Below are 18,479 nucleotides of genomic sequence, written 5' to 3'. Positions count from 1 at the left end.
ACACGGCAAATGGCAGACATTTTCAACAAAACATTTATTGCTTGGCATTGGCTTTGCTCAGAGCCAGATTCTAAACCAAACAATGCTGAAATGCCTCATTAAGAACCACACGTTTATCACTGACAATGAAAGCACTTTTCATAAAGACAAGAAAACACACTGACCTTGTGACATCTTTGAAGAAACCACTGCGACACCATGAGAGCTGCAGTGTAAAAATCTACTCAAAACCGAAAATCACCACTTTGCATAGATTCACTCTTTCATCTCCAACAATATACCACACCATAGCACGGACACGAGACTGTTACACAGAAACAAAACACTTTCTTCCGGTTAACTTTTGGATTTGTTAATATCAAGAATAGAGATCTGACACATTTGGCACGCCATAAGAAACAATTTCAAACGCACAATACTATGTGTCATTATAAAGGGATAAATTATTTATTAAATCAAGTCTTTGTTTCATCTGTACAACAAAAACGGTACATTGCACTGTGGAATTCCTGATCTCTGGGACACTGTACACAATCAAGCACATTTCAGCACTGTCACATGTTGGGTTGGAAAGGTAAAAAATATCACGTCAGCACAACAAATCCAAACTAATCCTCACTATCTCCTGTGAAATCATTTTCCATGTCACCATGTTTTCAGTAGTTGTACATTTGTCTTTTATCGTGTAGGAGAGAGTTCCATGGGAAGGAAGTCAGAGCACTATAGGTTAGTAACACACTACTTTTAAAAAAGGTAGAACTAGTTCTGTACCGAATGCCACTTTTTAATGCTTAAAAGAGCAAGGAGGGCACACAAAAAAGTGAAGAGGATTAGGCAATTATACTTTAAAATTAGGCAAGGACTTTGCAATCCTAGCTCCACATGGCTCTGTGGAAATGATCTGCTTCACTGCTCTACTCAGTCTGCATGTGAAGACTGTTTTTTTTTTTCTTCTTAAAGGTATTTAAGAGGAGGAGACACTTTCTTAGTGTTCATACACAGTGAGGTGCTGCATCTTCTTCGCGGCCTCTTCTGACACTGTCTTGGTTGTTTTCTCCGGGCTGGGGGCTGGGCTGGGGTTTGGAGTGTTTGCTGCACTGTTGGGATACTCCCTGTTGCCGAATATGATACTACCCACTCGCACATTGGTGGAGCCCACCTCGATCTTCGGTACATGGGAGCACACATGTAAGAGCAGGAAAACACTTCAGTGAACACAATGGACAGCACGAGTCTTACAGCAGTAGTTGGTAACTTTTAGGAAAATATTTTTTTTTGTCATATTTGCTTAAACTCTCACTATATTCTGACAGTAGTACATGAGACAGATAATCTCTGAAAACTAGAATTACTGCCACACGGACTTCCAGACTTTTATGTAGCCATGAAAGCTGACAATGTTTTAAATATGAATGTTGCTGTCAAGTAGCTACAAACTCTAAAACATAGATGCTTCACACACATCTTCAACCCTGCAGCACAGAAGATCTAGAAAGTCACCAAAGAATCAAGATTAGAGTCATCAATGTATCAGTTCAGTAAACAATGTTCCAAATGTTACTGCAAAGAAGCTACATATTCTAACACTTTGATGCTTCACACACATCTTCAAATTGGCAGCACAGAAGATCTATACAGTCAGCACACTTTCAAGGTGGACACTAAAGATAACTGTTACTGATTCAGTATCTGACCAAACATCATGTGACCTAAACCTATAAGATATAAAATGTCATCACATCATCATGTTTATTCTATTAGACATTTGAGTGAAACGTTGTCATAATTAATGTATGAATTCTTAAAATATGGCCAAAAACATGTTTTGTGAGGTCACAGTGACCTTGACCTTTGACCACTCAAGTCTAACCAGTTCATTCTTGAGTCGATGATTGTGCCAAATTTAAGTTATTTGCTCAAGGTGTTTCTGAGATACCATGTTTATGAGAACAGACATGGTCAGAGTGACCTTGTCCTTTGACCTTTGGAGTCCAAGTGAAAGTTCCCACAAGTTCCCACAAGGCCCTCTTGAGATATACCATTCATGGGAATGAGGCTGAAGTGAGGTCACAGTGATCTTGGCCTTTGATCATCAAATTCTAATCAGTAAATTGTTGAGTTCAAGTGGACATTTGTGCCAAATTTGAAGAAATTCACTCAAGTTGTTCTTGAGATATTGCGATGGACACAAGGTCACAGTGACCTTTGACCACCAAAATCTAATCATTTCATTTTTAAGTCCAAGTGGATGTTTGTGCCCTTTCAAGAAACTCCTTAAAGGCATTCTTGAAATATCCCTTTCAAGAGAATGGGACAGACAGAAAACCTGCAAACATTATGCCTCCAGCCACAGCTGTTGCAGGCGTGCAGGCATAAAAATCATGCTGCTCCTCCTCCTTGTAGTGCTTCTAATGGCATTTGCTAGAATCCACCACAGCTGAACAAAAACAGCCAATTAGAGCCAAGGAGTCTCTAATGCAGCAGTCAATCATGTCAATCACTGCTCGTTAGCAGCAGTCAAACTCGCCAGCACTGATCAAATATGAATCAAGTTACTGGTTGCTTATTTCTTGCCTCTTAGTGCCTTTTAGTGTACTGTTGTACCGTATGAGAAAAGTTAGGTGTCCAATATTAAGAGCACTAAATACAGATTACTCAAATTCAGTTAGTCTGACTTAAACTGAATTCAAGCAATCTGAATATATGTTTTTAAATACTGGACACTCATATACCTTACATAATTTTGAGAATCCTCAGAACAATTAAATTAAAAACAAACTTGTCCAAAGCAATTTCAAAGAGGGGAATTCCTTCTGGCTATAATTTATTTCATACTTGTGCTTGGAAAGCGTTTATAAATGCTGATAAGGAGGGATACTCACCGCATGTTCAAAATCTGTGGACATACCCATGCTGAGTTCTACCTCCTCCACAGGCAGCTTCAGACTGTCACACACCTCCTGCCTCCGACTCAGCAGCATCTACAGGAGAGAAACACAGTAAAGATTATGGCTTGACCGATAACTGGATTTTTGAGGCCAAATAATAGCTACACTGATCGGCCACAACATTAAAACCACTAACAGATGAAGTGAATAATACCGATTGTGTCAACTGTCAGTGCAGTATTTTGATGGGAAAACTTGAGTTCTGACATTCATATGGATGCCACTTGACACATACTACCCACCTAAACACCACTGCGAATGGGTGCCTCCCCCCCATAGCAACGGCACTTCCTGATGGCAGTACAAAACACAAAATTTCTCCTTAAAACCATGTCGTTTTCATAGGCCTTTTGCTGACGGGGGACCATTTCATTTTTTTGCAGGTCACAAGTACTTCACAAGTCCTTGCACTTAAGTCCCAAGTCAAGACTGACAAGTCCGAAGTCCTATACTTTGAGTTTCAAGTCCCAAACTTATTATATTGGACTTAGCCAAGCATTAGCTCGCTATGGTAACATTAGCCTTGACTTACTGCTCTTTGCACAACTTCAAATGCCAAACCAAGTTATAAGCTGTTGGTTTACTGTGTTATTTTGAACTGCACATTTTGTATACTGCAATTAGTTTCAGTTATATTGACCACCACGTAGTTTCTGTATGCAAACAGAATTATCTTTAACATTTTTTCGAACTGGCGCTCTGTAACATTATGTTAGTTATTCATGGTTCTCTCCTGTAACTTGATGAATGCTGTCTAATCAGTTTAAACAAAGTGTATCACCTGGGGAATTCAGTGTCAACTTGCAGTGAATGAATAGTGTTTATTTTAGCTGAATTAGGAAATGAAGGGAAATGAATTGATTCGTGTCGCACTTTTTAAATAACATACTGTTAATCTTTGGGTTTGGGAGAAGGTATTAACTATTTTCAAGTCAAAAGGCTCAAGTCCAAGTAAAGTGCAAACTGAGTTGCAATTTTTTCATAAAATTTATGACTCTAGTTTGACTCGTGTCGTGAACAAAAGATCTCTGGTCTTCTGTACCTGAAAGTCCGGATTGGGGCCCAGGGTGAGGTCATAGCCATAGCGCCCGATGGTCATGAGTCCTGAGAAGTGCAGGGCGGAGCACTGGGACACAATGTGTTTCACTGTGTTCACTGTCTCATCCGGTGGCAGGCCATGTTTACCTACAACAAACATTTGACATACTGTATGTAAACAGCCAACTTTATTGGTGCAGTATGTGTGTGAGATCAGCTCTAAAAACAAGAGCAGAAAAATTGTGATGACATCGACACTAACTGTGCTCTCCGCTGGTGTTGATCTGCACCATGATCTTTAACCTCTGTGTGCTGGCTCCTCTGATACGCTGCCATGAGCTGTTGACCCTGTCAGCCAGTTTCACTGAGTCCACTGTTTCCACAAGGAACAGATTTGGCACGCCTGGGAACAGAAAGAAAAGACTAAGTGAGTGCAAAGCTTTTTAACATGCAGCTTGAGCAGGAGAGCTGACAATCACTCACCCAAAAGTTTGTTGACATTATTCTTCTGTAGATGTCCTATAAAGTGCCACTTAATTTCTGGACATGAGTCTAAAATCTTGAGGAGGGGAAAAAGATACCTGTCACAGACTGAGGTGGGAAAAAAAACAGCTTCTCCCTGTAAAATACATATAAAATATGTAAACCTACCAGAGGATCTGAGGCTTTGTCCACAAGTTCATTAACCTGGAGTGGAGATAAAGGAAGAGGTCAGTCTCAACATCATTTCCCACCTTTATTCCCCTGAGAGTTTGACGTTTATGAAATGACTCTTGGAAAGTTTGGAGTGATGCAGACCAGCAGCATTTTATACTTACATAATTTTCTCCAAAGTTACGCTGCCCTTGTCTGTAGGCCTCCACGACCATCTCTGGGGGTTTGGTCTTGCTGACAGCTACGAGGCGGGGCGGCACGGCTGGTAGTGTCTGAGGAAGGACGACACATGCTAATGTTTCATCTATATCAGGAGAGAGGGTCAGTGTGTGATGCAGCATGTTGGCTCTAACAGAACAGTGACTCAGCCCTGTCAGGATCCTGCAAAACACTGATGAAACTAACTGTTTCTGCAGCTATGATGTTCTTACAGGTCACACAGTCAGCTCCACTAATGATGTTGGAGAGATGCTGTGCATTCCTACATGCTTTGACCTAGATATCAACCTTGATGCTATTTTAATAGGGGAGCACTTCATGAAAATGTCATCTTCACTAGTGGACATCCTTCACAGAGCTGTGGTGTGAGGGGAGGTTGATCAAAAGCCTAAATGAACTGCCTACAAACATGCCAAATGCCAATTTTATAAAATCGTGATTGAAGGCATCATTTCTATGCAACAGCGTGCATGCAGATACAAGCTTGATCATCCTGTTCCCACGCATGTTATGCTGCCACTAATAACCATGCGTGGTGTTATGAAAGTGCTGCCACAAGCCCGACTGACTCCCATCCAAAGGTTGAGATGTTTGGCAGCCTTACATAACGAGTCGTGCTGCCGCAGCACGACCTTTTTCGGACCCCGAGTGTGGAGCGACGGCAGCGGTGTTGCGGAGCGAAGCCTCCCGGGCTGCAGTTACCTTGGGCCGCCTTGCCGCCGCCTGGTTCACCCGCTCCACTACCGTCTGTAGCGCCTTCCCAACCTCCTCCGACATTGCTAGTTTCCACATACCGTCAAACGGCTACGACATACAACGTAAAGAAACGTAGTCCACGATGACGACAATCGGCTTTCAAAATAAAAGTCCACCCGAGGAGGAAGTGTGTCCTTCAGACAGCGCCCTCTCTTGTTCCTGTTTATGTATTACAGTCCAATAGTCTGAAAGAACATTACACTTCTGCACCTCCTCTTGGTTGTTTACAGGGTTTAGAAATGATGGCCTGTGAAGGAAGACTTTGGCCAATCACAGGTCGTATCAGAGAGAACAGCTGTCAATCATCAACAATCAATCATCACTTAAAATGTTATCAGAAACATATTTTAGTGCACTGTTTAGCTGTAAAGTGAGAGTTTGTGACCCAGGTGCCATGGAGTGCTACAGGGATGGCTGTTTGTTGTGGAAGTTAGCCTCACCCTGGTTACCTCATCAAATAAGCCTATGGGATTTTTCCATTGGATTTTAGATTACTGCAGAAGATAAACTCTGTGGCAAACAAATGTTTATGATACCTACACATTTTTGCTCAGCAAGATATTCTTCACAAATGATTCTAAAGATTTATGATGATTTTTTTCCCCTCTTCGCTGACACTACAAATCCTTTCTCTTAAATCTTATCTCATGAACAGATACTGTAAGTGGGACACAAAAGCCAACACAGCTTTACAGCTTTGAACTTAAAATCATACATTTCATTCTCTAAAATTATTAATTTTTGCCCTGCAAACAATTACAAATGCAGAATTCTCAAATCTTCAGATCTTAAAAAAAAAAACATAACTGCAAATAAACTCAAAAAATTGCTCAGTATAAATGATTTAGGATTTCTGAAGCGCAAATAAAATCACCAGAAAAAAGATAACAATAAGCTATAAAAGCTATAAACAAACTACGCTACAGTCGCATAACTTAATATCACTACCACAACAAAGCTGTAAAGCTGTGTTGGGCGTGTTGATGTTCTGTAGTTTCATTTAGCCACTTGATAGCAATTGCATTTTTTAAGACACTTGAAAACTTCAAAATTCATGAGCAGGGAATTTCCTCATCTAAATAATGTCATAGAACAAAATGTGAAAATCTCTAGCTTGTGCTGACCACAGATCTTTTTTAAGGCATCTAACCAAAACCCCATTAAAAAAATTCACTGACTGTAAGGCAAGGAAAACAGTGGTGCCAATTCACTAACTCATCCCCGGGTTTTTAGGGCTCTTTCCTGCACCACTTTATTTTGGAAACAGTAAAGCAAAAAAAATGGCAATGCAGTAACACTCTTGATACATATTTGATCAGCGCTGCCTTGTTTGACAGTTTGACTACAGTTCACAGGCAGTAATTGACATGACTGACAGTTGCGTTAGAGACCCATATGGTCTGATTAGTTGTTTTTGTGATTCTTGCAAATGCCCTTAGGAGCACTGAGGCAGAGAATCAGGATTTTTTTTTAGGGTATCTGCTTCATGCACTACTCTCAGGATGTAGTAACAGATGCATTAAAAAAGATTACTTTTAGTCTTATGTAAAAAACATTTTTTACAGATAGTAGCTTTAAATGTTTGACTGAATTCTCATATTAAGTGCAAGGTTCATATTGTCATTAATCTACTTGTTATAAAAGCAAAGCCATAGGCTCAGTAACGTGAATAGAAAATGGGAGGTTGATGTCATGCTTATTAATTCTTTGGACAGTGCACTTTGTTATCTGTGCCTGCTACAGTGATCAAGCAGGTATTACAATTAACTACATAGATCTATTTCACTTGGCTGCCCAAGGCTGGATTACACACCCTAATGCACTGCATCCACTCACAAACCCAGGCACAACATTTTGGGACTGAGCGCATACCGGGTGCATACACTTTGGTAACAGTACAAAGTAAACTGAATACACAAATGCAAAATACAAAGAAAAACTGATTTATTCACAAGATCACGCAATTCAAAATACGTCCAAACAGAAACATCTGTCAAAATCAGACAGACATGTTACAATTCAAAGACACACAACTCCTTTGCCTCTTTCAAACAAGTAACTAAAAGGGATAACAGAATGTGATAAAAAGGTGTAGATCATTCTCTTCTCCATCTGCAGCCGTCTCCTCCTCTCTCATACTCTCTCCAAGGCCTCCAACATGATGATGCTGTTTCCCCTGATGACCTATGAGCAATGAGACCACGCAGAGTAAACACACTGCATTTAAGACACACTTTTGAGAAGTTTCACAGTAGATACAGATGAGCTTTCAAATGAGTCAGAATAGAGCTCCTCTTATATCATCAGTACCAGGGACGTGATACTGTGAATCCTGGCTTACAGGAGGAATTAATGATACAGTATGCAATGTATTTTAAGACAAACTTATTTTAGACATCATATTCACATTTCACTTCAGATAACTGCATGAGGCATTCTATACACAGAATTTACTTGCCCAAGGCAAGCGTTACTGTCGAGCCCTGTGACAGGAACAAAATGCTTTTGGGGACGTACAACACCACCAAGTAGAGTGCACTGAGGCCTATACATTTATATAGATATTGTGCAATTTTTCCCCCCCCATTGACCAATCGATTGGTTGAAGAGTAGGTAGAGTTTCAGCTGACCAAGATTTATTGGGTTCACTACGGCCTTACTGAATGCTGCCAAAATATGGGTGACCTAGACTCAAAGCTGTGGCTGAATGCATCTTGTAGACACAGAGGTGTCGAGCTGCTGTTGCTCTGCTAGTGCTACTTTCACTAACCATAATGTCTTGTTCTGAAAAAGTTTTGTCACATTCCCAGTAATCAAAATCTGAAGCTTAGGAAAGTCTGGAGACATTCTTTACTTTATGTTACTGTCAACAAATCACATGAAAAGACCCAAACCGTGAATGGATTGATGCTACTAGCAAGTACTGTTAATATATTCAAAACCTAATGTACCGGTATCTTATTCCCTTGTGCCATAGTGCTCCTTCGTTGTTCAAATACGTTGCTCTTTGTTCATCATGGATACATGCCAGAAAAACGAAGTTGTCTTAACAAATTCAGCCTTACATGGGGTGAGTTATTGATATAAAAATGGTCATTTGGGGACTTGTGTTTTCCTTTAACTAAGAGATAAACATTCTACTCTATAGTGAGCAAATACTGACTTGAGTCATTGTGGTGCTCAAGTCAGAGTTTGGCTCACCAAATAAAATGGCAGAGGATAAATACAGTTAACTATATTTAATAAAGGGGGTGATTTCTGACACAGCCCTGTTCTTTTAATGGAAAAAAATACAGAATTGCAGCACTAAGATACTGACCACCATGCCAATGCTGTTCTGTTGTCCTCCTGGGCCCATCTCCAGAGAGTCGTCCACCACCAGGTTCATAAAGGGGTCGAACCCACGCAGGATGCCCTGCACATGTCTGCCTCCATTCAGCTTCACTAAAGGACAAAATAAATCACTGATGAATCTTTTATGTTGTGTTTAATCACTGTTCCTCCTCGGTTTAGAAGTCCAACTCGCTTTCATAGTATGTTCTGCAGACAGTGCTACCCCTAGACAACCCTTCTATTCTGAAGTTAAGCTGTGCTTAAGTGACACAACTGCAAATTTTAGCTTGTTTTAGGCATTATTGTGCACTTGATACTACAACAGGAACCAGTTCCTATTTAAATCTGCACAGATTTTGATGCTAAGCTTCCAGTTTATTTTTTTTTTAAACCACTGACTGCTGATTGCCTTTGTTCTTTCTCTCTTTCTGCCCTTTCAGTTGTCAGTCTGGTTGAACCATTGTAAAGTTTATTGTTCTACAGGTACAAGACCAATGCTTCATACAAAATAACTTCTATTTGCAAAGAGGACTTTCTACATCCTAATAACATGAAAACCAATTCAAAATTACAGATTAGTCCTCCCAGCCATCTAACTGTACACAATCAGCCTTATGAATGCTATATGCAATATAATAATGCATACATTTCCATGGAGGTGTGGCTGAGGCAATACATTGAAAATCACCCATTTGAATGCACTGCAACAGTGACATTTTCATCTTTGTTGTGGGCCTTCAAAGTTACTTTGTTGCAAACATGATTTCAGTGTGCACATCCTAAGAGGTATCAAACATCCATACTGATGACCAACAACCCAGAAATCAAACAGACACATCTGACACATTTTCAGTTTCAGAAAAAGTTCTTTTAAAGGGGAAATCCACCCATTTTCAAAATTCATGCATTATTTCTATTATCTAAGACAAATATTTAGTAAACGTGAACAACCCTAATTCAAATTTGTGATGTAGTAGTATATTAAGTGTGGAGCTGCTCCATAGACAATAAATTGGGAAACATGTTCTAGATGACACTGAGTGTATGGGTACATTTTCTGTTTCAGAACTGAGAACATCATAATGAAGATCAATAGAATATTAAAATAATCTGTGGATCCACAAAATCAGTCTTCCCATTCATTGTCTATGAAGCAGCTCCAGATTTTATACTTGCTGACATCAAAAGTTTGAAACTTCCTTCTCTGGTTTCCGGCCTTGAGAGAGAGAATAGCTCATATTCACAAATATTAGCTGAACTCTCCTCAGACATGGACATAGTATATTGGAAGTCTTGATTAAACAGGGTTCCTCTTTAAATTGTTATTTACTCAACCGAGCAGTCGAAGTGGGATTGAATAATCATCTTTACTCACATGAGAGCTTCTTGTCCATGAACCTGAAGAAAGAAAAACAACATTAACTCATGTTAAAAGCTTACAGACGATAGCTACATAGCTAGCAGTCAGACAGGTTAGCTTGTGTTAGCTTGTTTCCGTTGCAAACAATGTAGCAGGGTTGCTGTACGGGTACGCTACCAATCCTTTTAGAATACAAAGCAAGTTTAATTACAGAGCACAGGTTTATTGAACAAACCCGACAACTTACTTCTTCAACTCCGGTGGATGTGCTTTACTCATTTTGTCTTTATTTTCTATATACCGACACAGTTAGTCGTACAACAGTCGTTTCACAAACCGCGGAAGGAAAGCGTGCGCGGGGAGACCGGAAGTTCACAGCAAAATTCCATCAAAGACTCTGTGTGCACACCGCCCCCATGAGGCCTGGAGGAGCACAATCGGCTTTTTCTCATGTGTACAGAAGTATAATTCTCTGCGGACACATTGCAAGTATTTTCTGAGCATAATAAGGGCCGGAAAGGAATGAAAAAGCGCAGGATACACAAATTACAGTATCGTCTTTTACTTGCATCTTTACTTTTACACCTCTTTTACTTGCATTCTTAGTTTTGTGGATACTCTAGGCACTTAGGCACACAAAGTTCAACTTTAATACAACAATGTTTCTTTGCAACAGAGCTGGACTACATTTTATGTTTTATTACTTTTATGTGTGCTTATCAGTATCGGTGCCCCACTAGGCAATAATCATTGTCATTCTGCTGTCCATGTCTGCTGAAGTACAACCTCCATTCCAAAAAAGTTGGGACACTTTGTAAAGCATAAATAAAGTCAGAATACAATGATTTGCAAATCCTCTTTGACATATATTCAGAAGTGCAAAGCCAGGAAATTTAATGTTCAAACTCATAATTGCATTTATTAATATTATTTATTTATTTATTTATTGATTTTATAAATATACACTTGTTTTTGCACTTCATAATACACCACACATGAGACAGGTCTGGACTGCAGGCAGTTCAGTCTAGTACCTGTACTCTTTTGCTATGAAGCCACACTGTTGTGACATGCAGAATGTGTCTCATTGTCTTGCTGCAATAAGCAGGGACGTTCCTGAAAAAGACGTTGTCTGGATGGCAGCATATGTTGCTCCAAAACCCACATCAACCTTTATGCATTCATGGTGACTTCACAGATTTGCAAGTTGCAAGTTTCACCGTTAAAGGTTTTTTTGGGGGGGAAGTTTTTTCTTATCCGCTGCGAGGGTCCTAAGGACAGAGGGATGTCATATGCTGTAAAGCCCTCTGAGGCAAATTGCGATTTGTGATATTGGGCTTTATAAATAAAACTGATTCATTGATCGACCTGATGCAATGAGCGCTAACACACCTTCATAACATCATAGGTGCTGGCTTTTTTAACTTTGAGCTGGTAACAATCTGCATGGTCCTTTTCCTCTTTAGACCGGGGGACACAATGCCATGATGGACTGGTCAGACCACCGCACACTTTTACACTTTGTGTCAGTCCATCTCAGATGAGCTCAGGCCCAGAGAAGTTTGTAGTTTTTCTGGATGTTGTTGAGATATGGCTTTCACTTTGCATGGTAGAGACTTAACTTTGGTTTGTAGTTGCAGTGATGAGCTGTGTTTACTGACAATGGTTTTCCAAAGTGTTCCTGAGCCCATGTAGTAATATCCTTTATACTGTCATGTTGATTTTTAATGCAGTGCTGCCTGAGGGAGCAAAGGTCACAGGTACTCAGTGTTAGTTTTCAGCTTTGCCCATTAAGTAGAGATTTCTCTGGATTCTTGGAATCTTTTGAATTATGGATTGTAGATGGTAAAATCTCTAAATTTGTTGCAACTGTGCAGTCAGAATCATTGCTCTTAAACGTCTGGACTATTTTCCTGTGCAGTTTTCTACAATGTGGTAAACTTTGCACCAGCCTTGCTTATGACTGACTAAACCATACCAAGATGTCCCCTTTCAAACCCAGTCATGATCCTATCAACTGTTACCAATTAACCTGTTTACCTCTGGAATGTTCAAACTGGTGTTTGTTTATAATCCACAGCTTCCCAGTCTTTTGTTGCCTCTGTCCCAACTTTTGTGGAATGTGTTGCAGGCATCAGAGTCAGACTGAGTGTACATTTACAAGAAACAATGAAGTTAATCAGTTTGAACATTAAGTATTTTGTCTTTGTGCTGTATTCAATTTAATATAGGTCAAAAAGAATTTGCAAATTACTGCATTCTGTTTTTATTTACATTTTTTTGACATTGGGGTTGTATGTGTAAGTATGTTTTAAACAAATATTAACAGTGGAGTGAACTGTGCAGAGGGTATTCCTTGCAAAGGAAGCAATGTCATGGTAAGTGCTCAGGAACTTAACAATGACCACCCAGTTTCTAGTATGTAAAATGTGATTGCATTCACAAACTCATTATAAAGAACCCAGACAAAACATGTCATGAGAATTGTTTTAATTATGATATCTATAAAGAACCATAGACTAATTTACAAAAGACCTCGAAAAAGTGGAAGCTTCAAAACCTATTAAATCATTTTCAACATTTTCACAGTAGAACTTTGAAAACAGTAGCTGAAAATCCTTAAGAAAAAAAAAACCCCAACCCAACAACCTCATGTTGATCCTTGTTCATTCACCCAATCGCATTTATCAAGCATCACAGACACAGTGGGCTGCCATCAGTGTATTCATTTGCATAGCTAGGTAATATCACCAAAGTACATGCCAGCTAAAAAGACGGCTGTAATTAAATATCATGTTTTGTGATTTCAATCGTACCTTGGGACAGCACTTACAAATACTTTGCATTCTTGACCAAAGCACTACTTAAGCAGTGCTACAAATTCAATGCAAATACAAATGCAAATACCCAGGTTTAAACACAACAGTGACAATCCAATCCAATCTATAAATTATTATTGCCAAAATTGTAAGACAAAGAATTGAAATACAGCAGAAGACTTATCAGACCTTACTTAGCTAAAGCACTCCAGATGTCTGGACCTGGTGTAAAAATAGACTCTAGCAAACAAGATATCTCTGTCAGTGCTGTGGCTACAACATGTCATGATCGTGCAGATGGCCTAGTTTCCAAAAGCACCATAAGGCTAAGATGATCTTAACTCCCATTGTAATTTTATGGACTAAGACCATCTTGGCTGTAGGACGTTTTAGGGAAACGAGATCTGTAACAAATAGTGGTTTCAACAATAGATGAACAGAGTGGATATGCCAGACTCTATTTAAGAAGCATACTGGTGTTTTTGCATGTTTTTTTTCCAACTTTTCAGGCTGCAGCAGGTTCTAATGTATTTCATTTAAGTATGAAAATCAACTTGCAGACTGGCTAGACGTAGGTAAGCCATCACAGTGAACCTGTTGGCTTTATGTTAAGTCAGAGTTGTGTTATCATTAAGTTGTAATAAAGCTTAAATTGATTATGAATTTAAAAGGTGTTCATTATTAGTGCACACACATGCTTGTGGGACACTCATGTACGTATGGTCAGTTTGCAATATCTACGTTTTCTTCTTGTTTCGTTAGATTTCACAACAACATTGCTTGTTGATGCAATGCTGCTTTGTGAGTGACTAAAATCATGAACACACTAAAAATGCATTAACACGCAGCTATTGTGTTAAATATTTACTAAATGGTTGATTTATATACTGTACTGAAAAAAATGGCTGTAGAAAACGTTTGAAAATCTGAGAAGAACTATGGTATGCTTAGAAAATGCTTGGCAGTTAAGTATTTTTGATTTTCAGTGAAAGGGCAAAATAAAACATGCAAAAAGCCCGGTATGGTCCTTTAACAATTTAGTCTCTTTAACACTTGATATTATGTTATGGATAAAGTCAAACCAACAGCATAGGTACAGAGACAAGATGTTCTGAATGCTCAATCAATGAACAGGTTGATCAACAAGAATTTCAGAGATTTCATCACTCCGCTCTCTAACCCTTCAAGGCAAAAAGGCAATCTCTGACGACATTCAAACTGGATGTCAGGCTTTGCTGGCCTGATGTGTGTAGCCCTCTGTGATGCTGTCCTGCTCCACCCTGACTCGCAGATGCTCCTGACAGTGTTCTAAGAAAGAGTCCAGTGCTGAGAAACCCTGCTGGCAAGGCACACAGTGGTATAGCCTGTGCCTCTTCGAGCCCGGCCATTTACAGGTATCCATCTCGTTTGTGCACACGCTGCACTGTCTCCTCTTCACGGAGGACTGGTGGAGCTCCACATGCTCCCTCAGCTGGGACTGCAGAGAGAAAACCTCGGCACAGGAGGGGCATGGAAACTCTCTCTCCTGTTCATCCTCCTCTCCTTCAGACACTTCTCCGCATCTCCCTAGATCAGTAACCTTCTTCTCTAATCTGGCCACTTTCCTGGGCCTCCCTGGACCAGCCTTAACAGTCTTGTTTTCTGCTATGCTGGTTTTGACTTTATTTGGCCTATTTTCTGATAAGTCAGAGTCTTTGGTGGTGCATTCTACAGGCTGGCTTTTGTTTTTGATTGTGGTGAAGCTTGAGGCTGTGTGCTGTCTGTAATGAGCCCTAAGTGACAAATGATGGATGAAGACTTTGCCGCAGACTTGACAGGGATATGTGCCTCCTTTCCTGCGCTTGCTGATGACCGGCCTTGGTTCTCTTCTAATAATTTTCTCTCTGCTGTGCTTCTCTTTTCTGTGCACATACAGCTTAGAGGTGCTCCTGAAAACCATGTCGCAAGAACGACAGGTCAGTAATTTCTTTTGGGATTTTGGCATTTTAATTAGATCTCCATTCACATTGGTAGACGCTCCTTTCCTTGCTTCTCTAACAGCACCTTCTCCTTTGGTCCTTTGTCCCTGTGGAGCCATCAGCTGCTCCTCTGCATGGTTGGTCTGTTCATGGCGTTGCAATCTAGCTTCTGTACGGAACGTTTTTGAACAGAATTGGCACACATTGACAGCTCTGCTGCTGGGCCCCGGGGTGTCTGAAGAATCAGAGCAGGTCGAGTCTCCCTCAGAAACTGGCGGAGAATCATCTGGAAGGCTACTTGCATCAACTATATCTGATGGGGATGGTGGTTCACTACAACCAGCTTGCTGATGGTGCAGCAGAGCCTGCTTCTGGCTGAAGCCTCTCCCACAAGGAGCACATGCGTAAGGGCTACTGTCCAGGAGGTGAGGCTGGCAGTGAGGTGCCTTGTCTGTCAGCCTGCCAGGATCTGAGGTGCAAGTCTTACATGCAGGGCAGGGAGAACCCAGCCGTGACTCTCCATGACAAAGTTCACATAGGGATGAATCACGACTGCACTTATGGAGCTCCAAGGATGACCTCAGGGAGAACTCCTGTCCACAACAGGGACACCGGTGCGGTTTGGGTAATGTGTGTTTTAGTTCCTGGTGATGCAACAGGTCTGTTGCATAAGGGAAGCCCTTACCACATTCTTGACAAACATATGTAGACAAATGGGATGGTTGCTGCTTCTGGTTTTGGGCGTGATGTTTAGTGTCAGCCCGTGCAATGAAGCTGGCGAGCCTGGACAGGGTGTCTGCTGCCGTCTTGGAGCGGCTGAACGACTCCTGGGCCCTGGTGGTGCTCCAGCTGACTCCATCCATCCTCTCTCACCAAGCTTCTCTACTGCTTTAGAGGAGACAGGACAAGTTTGAGTCACTAGCCTGGAAACCACACAAACACAAGAGTAAAAATAAAAGGCGAACACATTCAGCAGTGTTTACAGACGTATTGAAGCACGGAGTTACCAAGCTGCTGTGTTTAACTGTGAAATGTAGTCAGCAGCTAACGTTAGTCAAGTTTGGTAGGAAAAGGGGAAGCGTGCCTTCTTGTTAGCTTGTTCCTCTCTCTTGCTAATATTATCGATAATTGGTAGCTAAGCTTCATTTTACAGCAATACAGAAACTCGGTTACATATTAACTGAAAAGTTAGAGGTTCATTTGGTGCGAAGTCAACGCTACCGTGACAGCAGGGTTACAAACCTTACAGCGCGACCACAAGCTAGCTTCGTGTTTGCTAACGTTAGCTCGTTGCTAGCTGCACCAACATGTTATAAATGCAGTTCCCGTTTAGCCAAACAACTGACCTTGGCACTCAGGCAGATGCGGAGCAAAGAGTGTGTAGCCAGCTGGTTAAATTCAGACGACTTGTCGCGTTAACATTCAGTTTCGCTACCACAAACAACACTGACATGGCTGCAAAAGTGAAACTGAAGTTTATCGTGCTAACGTAACGTTACTTCGCTGAGCTGTCAGCAGCACTTCCGTCACGTCACTTGCCCACTTCAAAACACCTTCTGATCTGTGGTGTATATCACCTACTCATGAGATGCACCTGACGAATTAATCAAGAAAATACACCAAGACAGCTGTAACTTCTTATGGAAAATAAGTAGCATTATTTAAAGAGTAGGGATATAGTGAAGTCGGGTCTAAATGCATTTGACTTTGAGCCAGTAAATAGTACCAACACATTATGACGGTTACAAACTTTCATCAGAATAAGCAAAAGCTTTTGATTAGATTTTCCGGCTAAAATCCGGGAAAAATTCCATGTATTTTGGTAGTATAGATTTCTTATTCAGATGTGACTATGATGTTTCTAAACTACCTGTAAAGCTATTTGCTTTTCATCAACAAGTCCTCCATTATTAGAAACTGATAAGACATACCAGCATGGGTGGATTATGAGACACTGGGCCCCTGGGCTCACACATGAAAAAGACCCCACCACCTCTCCTGTGTAGGGGCAAAAGACACACACTTTGTGATGATTTCGCCTGTTTTTTGTTGTTTGAGTCTCTTTTTAGTCGTTTTGTTTCTCTTTTAGGTAATTCTGTGTAGCTTTGAGGTCATTTTGAAGCTTTTATGATCGCGTGTTTCTCTTTGCTGTTATTTTGTCCCTTTTTGTAGTTATTTTGTGTCTCTTTTCAGTTTCCTTGCATCTTGTATGCTCATCTGTCTCTCTAAGGTCATTTGTGTCTCCATTTTGTATCTTTTTTTCGGTCATTCTGTGTGTCTGAGGTAATTCTTTGGCTTTTTGGTCATTTTGTTTCTCTTTGTGGTTGTTTTGCCCCTTTTGTAGTTTTTTTTCTGTGTCTTTGCAGTTCAATCGATTTTGCTCATTTTGTGGCTCCCTGAGGTAATTTTGTGTCTCTAAGCTAAGATGTTGTGTCTCTTTGAAGTCATTTTATCTCTTTTGTGTGTCCTTTTTGATCAGTTTGTGTCTTTGAAGTAATTTTGTATTGTTTTTGGTGGTTTAGTTTCTCTCTGTAGTTGTTTTGCCCCATATTTTGTGTCTCTTTGTGGTTCCTTTGCATTCTCTTGTGGTTATTTTGAGTGTCTTCCTGGTCAGTGCGTGTTAATTTGAGTGGCATTTTACAGGTAAAGGCCAGAGTGTAGACCTCTGCAGTAATCCCTCCATCCACTTAAAGAATCATAACTTTACACCACACATGGTCCTAATATGGAAGTGATGATAGTATATTAACCAAGAGAAAATACTTCTTTTTTTTTTAAACAAAGAGTAGACGGAGAAAGGTATCTGGTTTATTATAGGCTACATTTATAATCGTGGTAATTTTTTAACAGAATAGTTTTATTGAAAAATACAATCATGTTTATACTAGTAAGCAAATAAGACAGTCATTAAGGCAATCCTACAAACAATGATTTTATTATCAAAGGCATGCTGATTGTTCTGTGGTTATTCCACAAAATCCTTCACTAGTTATAAACTGATATAGCTGTTCTAGAGAAAAATGCAATACACCAGTAATTTTACAGTTAAAATGACTAAACTAGTTAGGCTACCTCTCTTTTCCAATTCTACCTTAAGCGTAAGGAGCTCACTGTAAAATGATGAATTACCCATATAATGACGTCTTACATCAAGGATTTACTTTACATTTCAATACTTTGTGTAACTTAAACATTTGAACCATAGAACCTCTTCTCTTCTCTTGTAGATTAACTAGGACCTTCTGGGATGCCTTTCAACATAATAATCAGAATATTCAAATGCTAAAATATAAAAAATACAAAATTTAGTCTCCAACTTGAGGACAAGAAAACAGAGTTTGGGAATAATCTAATTATTTTGGCAAAATGTCATCTAAACTATTCCCATATTTTC

General features: G+C 40.1%; 3 protein-coding genes across 5 annotated transcripts; all 3 read right to left on the bottom strand.

The window, feature by feature from the left end:
- Positions 1 to 959: 959 nt before the first annotated feature.
- plpbp (pyridoxal phosphate binding protein) lies at positions 960 to 5,730 on the bottom strand. Its single transcript, XM_050064719.1, has 8 exons — positions 5,562 to 5,730; positions 4,805 to 4,912; positions 4,638 to 4,673; positions 4,470 to 4,545; positions 4,249 to 4,389; positions 3,991 to 4,133; positions 2,883 to 2,981; positions 960 to 1,165 (listed from the first exon to the last, which is right to left on the bottom strand). The coding sequence occupies exons 1-8, from the start codon at positions 5,649 to 5,651 to the stop codon at positions 986 to 988; spliced, it is 873 nt and encodes a 290-aa protein (XP_049920676.1). The 5' UTR covers positions 5,652 to 5,730; the 3' UTR covers positions 960 to 985.
- A 1,812-nt stretch (positions 5,731 to 7,542) lies between these two features.
- snrpg (small nuclear ribonucleoprotein polypeptide G) lies at positions 7,543 to 10,704 on the bottom strand. The gene is made up of 4 exons (XM_050064757.1): positions 10,556 to 10,704; positions 10,324 to 10,346; positions 8,935 to 9,059; positions 7,543 to 7,799 (listed from the first exon to the last, which is right to left on the bottom strand). Exons 1-4 carry the CDS (start codon positions 10,585 to 10,587, stop codon positions 7,749 to 7,751), a joined length of 231 nt encoding a protein of 76 aa, XP_049920714.1. The 5' UTR covers positions 10,588 to 10,704; the 3' UTR covers positions 7,543 to 7,748.
- A 2,079-nt stretch (positions 10,705 to 12,783) lies between these two features.
- si:ch211-148l7.4 (uncharacterized protein LOC563603 homolog) lies at positions 12,784 to 16,598 on the bottom strand. Of its 3 annotated transcripts, none has more exons than XM_050064654.1 (2): positions 16,432 to 16,598; positions 12,784 to 16,008 (listed from the first exon to the last, which is right to left on the bottom strand). In XM_050064654.1, exon 2 carries the CDS (start codon positions 15,946 to 15,948, stop codon positions 14,353 to 14,355), a length of 1,596 nt encoding a protein of 531 aa, XP_049920611.1. In that variant the 5' UTR covers positions 15,949 to 16,008; positions 16,432 to 16,598; the 3' UTR covers positions 12,784 to 14,352. The 3 variants fall into 3 exon arrangements, with proteins under 3 accessions (XP_049920611.1, XP_049920610.1, XP_049920609.1); XM_050064653.1 differs by having other exon boundaries at positions 12,784 to 15,973; XM_050064652.1 differs by having other exon boundaries at positions 12,784 to 15,970.
- Between the last annotated feature and the right edge of the window lie 1,881 nt (positions 16,599 to 18,479).

The sequence above is a fragment of the Epinephelus moara genome, chromosome 16, assembly GCF_006386435.1.
Source record: "Epinephelus moara isolate mb chromosome 16, YSFRI_EMoa_1.0, whole genome shotgun sequence".
Classification (NCBI taxonomy): Eukaryota; Metazoa; Chordata; class Actinopteri; order Perciformes; family Serranidae; genus Epinephelus; species Epinephelus moara.
Note: the sequence above shows the minus strand (reverse complement) of the source record. Positions and strands in the feature narration are given on the sequence as shown.

Coding starts and splice junctions, on each gene's coding strand:
- si:ch211-148l7.4 (XM_050064654.1), bottom strand. CDS start 15,948: ATGGATGGAGTCAGCTGGAGCACCACCAGGGCCCAGGAGTCGTTCAGC.
- snrpg (XM_050064757.1), bottom strand. CDS start 10,587: ATGAGTAAAGCACATCCACCGGAGTTGAAGAA. Junction 10,347..10,555: donor CATCCACCGGAGTTGAAGAA/GTAAGTTGTCGG, acceptor TTCTTTCTTCAG/GTTCATGGACAAGAAGCTCT. Junction 7,800..8,934: donor AGAACAGCATTGGCATGGTG/GTCAGTATCTTA, acceptor CATTGCTCATAG/GTCATCAGGGGAAACAGCAT.
- plpbp (XM_050064719.1), bottom strand. CDS start 5,651: ATGTGGAAACTAGCAATGTCGGAGGAGGTTGGGAAGGCGCTACAGACG. Junction 4,546..4,637: donor ACAAAGCCTCAGATCCTCTG/GTAGGTTTACAT, acceptor CCCCTCCTCAAG/ATTTTAGACTCATGTCCAGA. Junction 2,982..3,990: donor GCCCCAATCCGGACTTTCAG/GTACAGAAGACC, acceptor TCTCTCCTGTAG/ATGCTGCTGAGTCGGAGGCA.